At 43.7% G+C, this 13213-nt stretch overlaps 1 protein-coding gene across 1 annotated transcript; it reads right to left on the bottom strand.

Annotated features, from left to right (window-relative positions):
- Window positions 1-1100: 1100 nt before the first annotated feature.
- fzd8a (frizzled class receptor 8a) lies at window positions 1101-3849 on the bottom strand. The gene has a single exon (XM_062441581.1). The coding sequence runs from the start codon at window positions 3447-3449 to the stop codon at window positions 1698-1700; it is 1752 nt and encodes a 583-aa protein (XP_062297565.1). The 5' UTR covers window positions 3450-3849; the 3' UTR covers window positions 1101-1697.
- Window positions 3850-13213: the final 9364 nt, after the last annotated feature.

Here is a 13213-nt window from a genome sequence, read left to right on the forward strand (position 1 = left end):
GACGTGGAAGCAAAATGCTCTTTTTGATCTTAAGAAAAGTAGATTTTTTTGTGACTGTACAGTGGTGATACAAGACTTATATGGCTGATTTACACTCCCTGCAGATGCATGTCTACATTGAACAGAGGCTTTTGGGTTCTACATCTACAGCTTCCAGAGTGTAAAGGAACAAAGCAGTCACTACAAAGCAAACTGTCACCATTGACCAGTAAATCAAAGGCATTTCTAGTCTGAGTTACAGTGTATCATCTTATGCCAGCGCATTGGGTTAATTGGGACCGAACCAGATACATTTGTTGCAAAAATGCCTCGATTAGGGGGCCCTAAGATGTGAGATCATGTGGAACAGACCACCTGTGGGGCTTTCATTGCTATTTCAATATCATTCATGTCAAGGCCCCTGCACTCGCTGACACAGCTTGAGCCGAGAGTAGGGATGTTTCAATTCAGGCCCCGGCGAAAAAACCCAAACACAAGACGCAGGGGCTCTGGCAGGTTTCGGCTCTGACAACCAACTCCCCCCCAAAATGCCAACCCCCACCCATCAAAAAAAAAAAGAAAGAAAAAGTGAGGGTTCCAAAATGCTCTTTCAATTGTAGGACGTCCATCAAAGCATCCAAATGGGGACGTTTAGGAGAAACTTGGCACATCAGACAGACACTCCTAATACACACCACCTTTATTCTAGGCTGTTAAAAAAGAAAGATCAAAGTTTCTGCAGATGAAAAGGGTCCCTTCCCTGCATTTATACCCCATTCACCCAGTCCCCCCTTTTTTACTAAATTAAGAAAGCGGGCTTCGGCAGGCATGTGAAGAGGACTTTAACAATTATGGAGATGCTCCAACTCAACCCCTGCCTCTAATTACCGGTCTCTGATGGTTAAAAGGGCTTCCTTCTTAGCCGTGACTCTCAAAAGCTGCTATTGCTGCTGCTACCATCCTCAACACGGTGGAAGGAGCCACAAAAAACATGCCTGCATGGGCTGGGAAGAAACACACAAGAACCCCCTACCCCCTCCCACCACCACTACCACCTCCCCCTCCCCCCACCCAACCGTCTCTGCATGGGAAAACACTGCAAAGTTACACAAATCTTTGAGATTTATCAAATGTTTTATTGTCAAAATAGAGATCATATTTGCTTTTTTGCTTTCTCACAAAAAAGACATCTACACTTTGTACAAATTTACAATAGCTTATAAAGTTTTTTTCTTTTATACACAAATTTACACATTTGTACATAAGCTTTATATAAATACATTTGAAATTACAAAATGAAGACCCGTAAAATACTTGGGCACTATTAAGGCTTAATTTAAACCATCTTTGATGTGATTGACATTATACAATGTTATCTGGCACTATGTAGATAAAATGGTAATAAAAACCCAAATGCTCTTTGTATGAAGCTAGTTAGGAACAAAACTGACTCTGCCTACAACAAGTAATGCCCAGTTTGCTTAAAAGCCTCAGTCTGTACCTCTAATACATATGACAGGGAGGAATTAACCTGTGTGAATGCCAGCTGCATTGTTCCAACCAGTTCTCCTCACAGAGGTGTGTGTGGATGTTTGGGAGGAAGGAGGGGAACACCTCAGCAGCAGTTCATTACTATGCAAATTGCTTAAGACAGGGAGTGATGGGTTATCTCCCAAACAATTAGCAGTCCTCATAAGCTGCTTTTGTTTTTTTCTCATTCAAACCTGCGACAATGGCATCTGCTTGGGGCAAGACACGGAGCTGGCCGTGCCTGACCTCCACGTCAGTCCGGTGCTCACGTCGCTGTACATGGAGCCGCTGGTGCCTTTACTGCCCCAACAGCACCTGGTACAAAAAGTCCTCCAAGAGTCTAAAGTCTTTCCCGACCAGATCCAAACCCCTGACGTGATGCCCACCAGAAGGCACATAAAGTACTTTAACATAAAAACTGCATAGTCCGGACTCCTGCGGTCCCGCTCCAGTAAACAGTTGGAGCAGTTGTGCGTGATCTCCCAGCTCTGCCTGTTGTGCTGCTCGTAAAAGTAACAGGCGACTATAATAGTGGCAGGTACTGTGTAAAGCACCGTGAAGATGCCTATTCTAATCATCAGCTTCTCCAGCTTGTCAGTCTTGGTGCCACCTTGTTTGATGACGCTGCGGATCCTGAACAGGGACACAAATCCGGCCAGGAGGAACATAGTGCCTATGAATAAATAAATAACCAAAGGGGCGAGGACGAAACCCCGCAGGTTGTCCAAGTTCTGGTTCCCCACGTAGCAGATGCCAGCGACAGAGTCCCCGTCCACAGAGCTTAACGCAAGGACGGCGATGGACTTCATGCTGGGGATGAGCCAGGCAGCCAGGTGGAAGTACTGAGAGTAACTGGCGATCGCCTCGTTGCCCCACTTCATCCCGGCTGCGAGGAACCAAGTCAGAGACAGGATGACCCACCAGATGGAGCTGGCCATGCCGAAAAAGTAAATAAGGAGGAAGACCACTGTGCACAGTGCGGGGCCGGTGGTCTCGTAGTGGATGTGCTCCAGGTCGAACTCCCGGTTACAGGCCACCTTCTCGTGTCCCGCGATCAGTCTGACGATGTAGCCGATAGAAACAAACATGTAACACGCTGAGAGGAAGATGATGGGTCTCTCTGGGTACTTGAAACGCTCCATGTCGATGAGGAAAGTGGCGACGGTGGCAAAAGTTGACACGAAGCACAACACGGACCAAAGTCCTATCCAAAAGGCTGTGAATGCTCTCTCGTCGTGCGTAAAATAGGGATTGTGGCACGGCATGGCGCAGTTGGTGATCTGTCCAGTTTTGACACGGTTGTAAAGAGGGTGACGGTCCGTGTTCACCGGCACCATGGGCTCCAAACACTTGCAGCCCGGCTCGCACGGTGCGGCGGGCGGCTTGTATTTCCCAGGCGCGGCGGGTCGGACAGGCTTATTTTTAGGTGGATTGTAGCCCTTGCCGGGGTGGTTCGTGGGTTTGGACAGCACAGGGGAAACTGTGGTGGAGTCAGTCCTGTTATAGTCCATACACAGCATGTCCGGATTGCCCTGCACCGGCAGCAGGTCACACTTCATCCTGTCCGGCCAAGGAAAGCCATACTGCCTCATGAGAGGCGCACAGCCTGCCCGGGCTCTCTCACATACGCTCCGGCACGGCGGGAGAGGCTTTTTGTAGTCCTCCAGGCAGATCGGGGTGTACATGCTGCACAGGAAGAACTTCAGGTCCGGTGAACACTGGATCTCCACCAGAGGCCAGAACTGGTGCACCTCCAGTCCCGCCTCGTCCTGCGTGTCGTGGTTAAACTGGTTGGGCATGTAGGTGTAGTTGTAGCCGATCCCCTTACACAGAGGTACGGCTATCTCCTGGCACTGGAGCTCCTTGGCCGTGGTGCGGCTGGATCGGGGCAGGAGAGCGAGTGAGAGAAGCAGGTAAATCCCAAACAGGTCGTACTCCATCCCTCCGGCGCGTCTCGTCCCCCCTCTACTGCTCTGGTACTAAACGCGTAAATCCTCTCAGTCCAGTTAGATTTTGCGCAGCGAGCCCATCTCGCTTCTCTCAGTGTCTTGCACGGAGTTGCAAGCAATGTGCAAGCCGTGTTTACTTTCAGCTGAGCAGGAGGAGGAGGAGGAGGAGGAGAGGAGAAAGCAGCCTTCAGGGCGGCGAGCAGCAGTCAAGATGGCTGAGAGGAGAATCCACCTTCTTCTGGAGCTTGCGTTCAGTATCCTCAGACAGTCTGATGATGTAAAAAACCCAAGTGCTGATGTCCGATCGCTACAAACAGGGAATGTGGGCCTCCTTTCTTTCTTCAAAACACAGCGACTACATTCAGTCGGCACGTCCCACCTTAGTCCTGGTTCCCATACAAATCATCGGCTTGGAGACGAAGCGGTGCATATATATACCAAAGCATGGCAGGCTACACCCCCGGAGCCTTTCCTCCAATCACAGAGCGGCAGGGGCGGTGCCTCTCAAGAGTCAATCAAGTTGTTTTCTTTACTAAAATATGTTTTGATATATAGCTCATGAGCATAGTAGTTTTGCCAGTGTCTGTGACAGCAGGATAGAGGAACTATGATGTGGATGACACATAGACAATGATAACACATGAGTTTATATCCAGCTGATGATGACTACAAATCAATCAGCCACACATTTAGACAAAATAAGAACTTTTATGAATTTTCATTTCGAAATATAAATATTCAATGTTAAACTTCTGACTGTAAGTAATGTGTGAATGAAAAGAAAACTCATTTTAACACCATAAACATCATTATGAAGTACATATAAAGAGGCTATAAAGTATCTTAGACGCATCTACTATTTTATAATCTTACTCCGTGTCTAAACTTCTGACTTCCGTTAACACACAATCTTTGATAGTGTCACAACAGTGATAACACGCACACTAGGCAGAGCGAGAACTAGTCTTGCTCCAGATGATTGTTACACTGTGCTTGTGTGTATGAGGGAGGGAGACAGAGAGAGAGAGAGAAGGAGAGAGAGAGAGGCCAGTTTGGTAAATTGGCTAATTTGCGCATGATAAGACTACCCAGGGAGCTGTCTGTCCTTGTGAAAAGCTGTTTTATTTTTTAAATGAGGTGCTAATGTTTCGTTTAACGCTTGCATAGAGCTCCGCGGGAGGCGTAATTGCGCGAGGCAGAGACCAAGCAGCACAACACGCTGAAACACTGGCAGAGAACCCATATCAGTGTTAACATGCTTACAGAGTGTGTCTGGGGATCTGTGTAGTGGTTTGACAGCACTCTTATTGTACCAAATGGCTTTTTAAAAATATAGATAATTTCTGATATGGTCAGTTAATTTTTCTTCTAACTTCTTTATAAAGACTGGCTGCATGGTGTGCCTTTATTAACTTTATGACATTTTTATCTCCTGTGCTATAACTACATCACTTCTACAATATACTCAGCAGTAAAGTTAAACAGACCTGATCATACTTTATGGATATATGTTATTTGCAGCAGTGGAACATAACTAAGTACATTTACTCGATTACTATACATGTTCAACTACGTTATAATCATATGAAAATGTAGTACTTTATATTACAATACATTTATCTGACTGCTTGAGTTACTGCATACTGCACACATATGATGAGCTCTTATAAAATACAGTGCATTGCTACAGATTAAACTGCCCACCAGTGTACAAGGCCAATAAACTTAGCTTCACCAACCATAACATTAAATATTTCTGACACATTAATGCATCAAATAATGGAAATCTAACCATAAAACATAGATACAAATATAACTGAGGAGCCATTCTGCTACGTGCATTACAGACTACTTTTACTTTTGATATTCCAAAGACATTTTCCTCATCATATTTGATCTTTTAACTTAAGTACAGTTTTGCATGCAGGACGTATTTTTGTAGTGTGGTACTGATACATTAACTCAAGTAAGGGTTACTTCTTACACCACTGGTCTAGAATGCCTCTAAATTATGTAACACAAACACTAAAGCTTTTTCTTAAATGAGTGGAACTAGTAATTATCGGATTTAGCTACAAAAGCTATTCTGTTTCTTTAAAATAAATAACAAATGCAATGAAATAATGAACATAATAGTAATAATTTAACCTCAAGGTGAACTTAGAATGAGTAATTGATACACTGCACATAATAATCTTTGTCTGAGCTGTTAAAACGTAGCTTTTACAGACCGAACATCCCAATAAACTCATAAAGGATGTGTAATTGATATTGTATTGTTGCCTGTATGATTATTATCATTATCACACTGTTCTCAGGATGTAAAATCATGCAGTTCCTGGTAAAACGAGGCAAGAGAAGCCCGACATGTGATCGTCACATCTGTTCGAAACCCAATATTCATCTCACCAACAAGAGGGATGTGTTTTTGAATGGACATTTTGTTCTCCGCTGTTCACAGACGGGCACACACACACGCACACACACACACGCACACATGCACACACACACACAGATCTTGTTAAATTTGTGTGCTAGGAGGTCAATGTGTGGTCTTACAGTATAAGCAGGGTGTTAAAAAAAAATCATCTTCCTCCTGGTTTCCCATCCAAGCATAATGCAACATTGTGTGTGTGGGGGCAGGGGTGTGGTGTTGGAGTTTAACTTTAGTGGTATTGTGTTTGGAAAAGGGCCAGGTCTTTATCATGTTAGGCGGCTATTTTTTTTTTTTTTTTTTTTTTTTACAGCCTCAACCCACTGAACGAATAAAAAAACCCAGACTGAGCTCGGCGGTGGCTGAGCATCAGGAGAACACAGATTGATTAAGTGACTCGCCGGTGTGAGATAACAAGGAAGGAGCTCTGTTAATGGCTGTTTGCCTTTGATTAGGAAACAAGAGTTCGGCTAGCCGGTGCCGTGTGGAGCCATGTGTGTCCGTGCGGGCGTATGTTTGTGCACGCGATGGATGGTGTGATATTCTCCCAATAATAAACCCTGGTATTTGAGATGTGTGGAAAAAGGACACATAATAAAAAGGGAGTGAGGGTAAGGTGGTCAGTGTGAGAGAGTGATGGAAGGAGGATACATGAGGCCAAGAGGTCTGCTCTATGCTGAGATAATGATTTACTCGAAAAAGTCCACTCATCTTCTGTTTGTAACACAGAGTCGCACGCTGTGAGAAAATATCTCCCCATACCAAAGCCTTAAAAAAAACCCACCACTCTGTAAGCAATGAATAAAATCTACCATCACATCAACATCCAAAGTTAATATGTTCCATTTAAAACCCCATTCTGTCCGTCAGAATCAAGTGCTCCCTCTGCAAAAAAGAAAACCCATCAAGTGTGACTGCTTGCCAGATCCCCGACTTTACCTCTGAGATGGTGAGACAGAGATATGCTAATGCAACTTTATCTTGTAAAGGAAAGCTTCGAGGAGATTTAGCCAATCTGCTGGACACAATTCCAAGAGCCTCGGTGGCATTTAGCGGGCTCGCGCTAACCCGGGGCTGCTTGTTAAGACTTCATTAGCTGTGTTTGCTCAGGCCTCTTCTCTCCAAAGAGGTGGAGGAAGGCTCCCCAGGCTCCAGCCTCAGCCCCACTATAGACACTCCATATGGGGCTTGTTTGCTTACGGCTGGCCTGGTAATCACTTTCAGGTGGAGCTGGAGGAGACAGAGCAAGGCTGAGGGGATTTTGGGAGAGCTGGAGAGCTCTACCCCCAACCCCAGCCCCCGCTGGCAACCCCCTTTTCCACGAGGTGCTCCTGAGGTGACAGAGCGTGGAGCGTGTACCCTGTGAATTAGCTCACCTAGGGCCCATTACCTTAACAAACACAGCCGGCCCCTCCAATCAGCCTACTGCTGGGAGGACAGGCGGCCCCTGTAAATCCTTCCTCACAGCCACTGTCCCTCTCTGTGTGACCAGTCAGGGCTTGTGTGTGTGTTTGCATGTAGAGTAAAAACTATGAACTAAGTGAGACAATCAAGACTAGTTGACAATGCCTTGTCTCCAAGCAGCACAAGTCAGCCTTACATGATAACTGCTTGAGCAAGCTGAACTTAATTACACAGAGGTCATCCCTGCACAAAGCGTGCTCATGTTTGCATACCCTAACAGTCTGTGAGGCTGCATACCAAAGTGCTCCAACGATTGAAGAGAATTATCACCTGAAACCAGAATTCATTTGACCAAGTGGGGGGGGAAAAAATCCTCCATATCAAAATTCAGTTGGATGATACTCTCTGATGCAGCTCTTTGTGATTAAAGGGTTGATTCACCCAAATTGCAAAAAGCCGGATTTTCTCACGCACCTATCGTGGCATCTAGCCATGCAGACAGTTTTGGTTTAGAGATATTCATCTCTGAGATTTCTGCCTCCACCTCACAGACCTGGCTGTGAACTACTTTCCACTGAAGAAACAGAGCATAGTTTTCACAGCAATGTCTGGGTTATTCAGCATGACAGGAGCAATGATTGTGGAAAGATATGTTTTAAATATAATTGTTTTAATGCTGTGAGCACCCTGAACAAAATCCAGTACCACTTTCTAGTATTAATGGCTATTTATTATATATAATGACTATTTATAAAAGCTTTATAACTTGTAACATCAGAAATGGTTCACACGATTTACTGATGCTTTGTAGATGAGTTATAAGCCATTAATAACAAAACCTTTTGGGTCGACTACAAAAACCCAGGTTGGACTGACTACTTACTCGAACTAAAATGTTTTTAGCTGCAAAGAAGATGGTTTATTAGAAAGTGAGACTCCCATAAGCATTTATTACTGGTTTACCAACATTTATAGCCTATATACGTTATTACAAAACAGAAAGGTTAACACCAGCCAAAGGGATTTTTCTCAAGCTAGCAACCCAAAAGTTGATAAAACAGTTAATTAAAATGAAACCTTTTATACAGGGCGCTTTATTTGAAAGTGGCACCCCAAATTCATTGGCATTGGGTTGAATTCAACCACAACTATCTGCATGGATAGATGCCCCTATGTAAGTGAAGAAATACACCTTTTTGATTTGGTGGGAACCAACCCTTTAATACTGATTATAAATACTTCATTGTGCCTATTAATTCCATTTTAATCCTGTGAGAATGTACTGTATATAGTTTTCAATGAGCTACTATTCCTTTCAGACAAACAGTAGCACTTAATATAAATTCCTAAGTAGCAATGAGAATCAGTTACATGTCACAAGCATGTGTAGGGGAGGGGGGGCTTATTCCTAAAATCTTGAGGACAACAGACTCACTTTTAAAACTAATTAAAAACAACATTGCATCCACAAGGAGAATCTGAACCATTCTCATGCAGCCAAAGAACTGAGTGTTGTTGGCTGCCGTCCCTAAGCCATAAGTGAGTGTGTGTGTGTGTGTGTGTGTGTGTGTGTGTGTGTGTGTGTGTGTGTGTGTGTGTGTGTGTGTGTGTGTGTGTGTGTGTGTGTGTGTGTGTGTGTGTGTGTGTGTGTGTGTGTGTGTGTGTGTTATCGTGTGATTGTTTGGAGTTTTCAGCCATCTGATGCCACAAGAATCTGGCCAGCCAGCAGAGGTCTGCTTTTGGCTGCTATGACGCCTGCTACTTGACACTCCCGTCAGATTTATCTCCCCTCTTGTAAAACAGCATGCAACTTGTTCTCTGCGTCCAGAAAGGTAAGCGAGCCCGCAGAGATTTCTTTTGCTCAGGAAACACACACACACACACACACACACACACACACACACACACACACACACACACACACACACACACACACACACACACACACTCGCTAACCCATATAATAGCAGGAGTCAATTTTTTTTAACCCCTGCATGTAATCGGAGATGAGGCCTGCGTGCCTGGAACGACACATGGGCGGCTCTTCAGCAGGTAGACTTGCCATCTGGTTTCAACACATGAGCTGGAACACTTGTCTTTGGGTCGTGAAGGTGGTAATTTCATTTTTCGTGCTTTGCTGCCTGTCGTCGTTGTAGCGTACAGTGGCGCGAGACTGCGGAAGGGTCAGCCTGGTTGTTTCTGGGTTCATTCTGACCAGACCGTAGAGGGTCACAAGGGGTCACAAGGTGCCTGCATTCATTTCTATAGTACAAGGAGGGATGAGAAAGCGAGTCCTGCTATTGCACCTCTACCTGTACTCCTTTAACCTCTTCTCAAGGTATTACTAGCTGCTATAAGCGAATAATCCCTTATTTAGACCATGCATTGTCAGCTGAGACTCCTGGAATGTCTATTAAGTTGAATCACATACTGCTCTATTAATGGAGCGACCGATGAATTATTACAGCTGTCTCAAACAAAATCTGCAGGTTTGGAAATGTTTTGCTAGCTAAAATGGGAGGTTTATTAGGTGTTTTCGTTCAGTTGGAATAGGAGACTGGTAAATGATTTATCTATGTAGTTGATTTAGCTCACATTTCCCTAATCTCACAGATAGTGAGTGCAAAGTTAGCTTGACCCAGTCAGAACAGCCAAAATTATGACCCAGATTGAAAAATACAAGAGAAAGAATCTCGTGATGACGACAACAGATGGCTGGCTTCACAAAGATATATGTGAAACTGGTCTATAAAGTCAAGTTTTAGTTTTGTCCTTAGAAGGTTGAGTTGATTCCTACAACTCAGTCCAAATCAAACTACTCTGACGCCTGAGAATGTTTCAACTTGAGTGAAAAACTTGTGTGTATTCCAGGGTTTAAGTCTACCTCATTAACGTACAGAGACGAGAGGGATTGGAGGGAAATAACAGAAAGAATCGGAGTCTTTAAAGAGTTCTGAGTTCAGCAGTTTACTAAAAGAGTAAACCATAGTTCAGTTTTTGGGTATCTAACCGTATGAATTTTTAGAGACAGCAATAGCCACTTTATTGCCTCAAGTTTACCAAGTAAATTGTCCTTTATAAATGTTAAAATCTTCCACAAAACATACATTTTCTGCTATAGAGAATGGAGTTTAGCAGAGTTTAGAAGCTGTAAACCATTCAGCCATTTGAAATGAGTCTTAATGTATCCAGACTTCATGGCAAATTAGTTGTTGATAGTCTAGAACTAGATAACTTAGACGCCAGTGTGAAGTCTATTTTGTGATATCTCAGTGAAAGCAGGCCCAGAACGTGGCTCCACTTCTACGTCTATAAATGTCTACAGAAGCGTGCCTATCATTCTGGTTTTTCCTTTCCTTACTTATTCTCTCTTTAGCACCATCTCCCTTTCTCTCTCTCTCCACCTCCCTCTGTCTCTGTGTGTGGCGTACTGTGAAACAGATGGCGAGGGCAAGGATGACCGCCAGACAGAAGGAGGGAGAGACCAAGAGGCAGAAAAACGACAAGGTAGGGAAGCGGGAAACCATAACCAGAAGGTGAGAGAAAGAGAAGCAGAGAGGTAGCAGATGTGTTAAACACAAAACGACCTTGTGGAGTTTTGCGACTCGTTCTTGGCGGGCTCCGATCAAACCCCCCCCCCCCCCCCCCGATCGCTCTTACTGAGCACATCAGAGGCTGAGCGACACCCCTAGTGAGCTACCCTGGGCATCCTATACTGCTCATTAGCAGTCCGATTAAGACGTGTTTATGTATGTAAACAAAGTGGTATCTTACAGTATTAATCACACAGCCTTCATACTGGCAGACTTAATTTGGGAAACAGTTCCAGACGTACAGAATATTATTTGAAGCTCTCTGGCAAACATCTGCGACAAGCTGGGGGCATGAGGAGACTCTTGGGTGGGTGGTATTTGTGTAAATGTGTGTGAATGAGGGAAAACTCAGGTTCCCCAAGGCCAGATTGTGGGACACTGATGACCTTATCTGTTACAGACTTCCCGCCCCACCATCTCTCCACGGACTGGAACGCCTCCGAATCTTGACAAGCTTTACCCGCCCTCTTCGTATAAACACTGACAGCAATGTCGTTTCTGGCTAAATAATTAATAGGAATTGATAATGAACATTGTAGTTACCAACATATGATGCTCATACAGTGTCACAAACACTATAGGCATTTCATTACGCTCTAATGACATGTGTACACTGAACAGAGGTGCACCCACATCAATAAGACCAGACTGGAAGTGCATGTGCTCCAAATGTATTCTAGACCTTTACTTCTGGGTGCCATTTGAAGGAATGCAACAACTATGTCAAGAAAAATATAATGAATGGACCCTCTGAACTCCTGTGGTAGTCCTTCTGGGCAAAAGGAAAGATCACATCTCTGTAGTCTTTAGATCACTTCATCCACATTCTTCATCATGCTTTTACCGTAGCTGCAAATGTATCTTGTTAGCTATTCTGTAATTTTCAGGGAAAGGATGGTGAGAGTAGCCTGATAAACAGACTGAATTGCCATTTAGTTTCATGTCATTCATTTGGTCTCAAACTCTGTTCATGGCAGCTGATTTCTGTTTCTTGTAGACGGGTTAGTTTGTCTTGACCTCACCAATCAGGACGGAGAGATATATCAGTCCAGCTAACATCACTCTTATTTGACACAGGAGTTGTGTTAGTGGTTGCTGGGTGCAAATAATATCAAAGAAATATGTGGATTTAAGAGTTGTTATAGTTGTAAGTCCACTTACAACAAATCTGTCTTTTCTATGGTTGTCACCATTTTTATGTTTCTACTTTAATGTGGGAAGGCCACATGGGAAGATCACAACCCTATTCTTTATCCTGCCTACTAAGATCTGATAGTGTAATTGGTTCTCTAACTGAAGGAAACAGCTATCAATGAATGCAACACCCAAAAAGAAAGAAAAGACCTCTCTGTATAATGAACAGATTGTAAATCTTGTAATGCTGTCATTTTTGATGTAAACTCAGGTGTATAGATTACACGGAATGAAAGCATTCGTCCTCTATGTCCTTTTTTTCTTCTGGAACTAACAGCAATGTTCTTGTGATTACCTTTCCTCACAGGAAATGCATCCACACTATTAATGTTGTGTAGTTTCTATCTGATTTAACCGTTGTACCTTTCCATCCGCTCCTGATCGGACTGTGCAATGAGCAACAACACCGAGAGATAAAACCTCACTCCTGACACTCTCTTCCACCTCTAACATTATGGGGCCTCCACTCCAGCAAACAGTAATTGGATCAATTGAAATCATAGTGTTGCTGAAATGAGGTTAGCGGGCTTGACTGAGTTCCTTTGAGGGCACTTTGTTTTATTTTCACTGATTGCATTAGGCAGGTATAAGGCACGGCATAATAATGCTTCGACTCTCCAACCGGTGATGTTATCTGCCCTTATATAGACTGAGGACATCTTTATCAACCAATGACACCATTAAGATTGGGATCTCCAGACAATGCAAGTGTGTTTAGTTGGCTGCTAGGCTAATTGTGCAATCATGGAGGATCAACATGAGGATTGTGACCACATTCTTATTGAGCTTTTACACTTATTATGGTGCTGCCTTACAGCTTGTTTAATGTGACCTGTGAGTTAGCGTTTCCTGCTATTTTAGCTAATGATTACATTCTAAAACTCCCATTGGGATTGTGTTAACACAGTCTGTTGCTGCTACAACAAACTGCTTTCCAAGACTGTAATTCATTGTAAAGTATTGTATTTGACATATAACTATTGCCAATGTCAACATAGCATATTCAGCTATTGTCATTGGCTATAGGTCTGAGACTATATAGGAAAAATCTGGTGTCACACTGAAGATGTGTGTGTACGTCGTCAACTTGGACACAAAATAATATTGGCACAAAAACTGTAATAAATCCA

This window comes from Scomber scombrus, chromosome 20 (genome assembly GCF_963691925.1).
Source record: "Scomber scombrus chromosome 20, fScoSco1.1, whole genome shotgun sequence".
NCBI lineage: Eukaryota > Metazoa > Chordata > Actinopteri > Scombriformes > Scombridae > Scomber > Scomber scombrus.

Excerpts from the sequence above, each read along its gene's own strand:
- fzd8a (XM_062441581.1), bottom strand. The coding sequence starts at position 3,449 with ATGGAGTACGACCTGTTTGGGATTTACCTGCTTCTCTCACTCGCTCTC.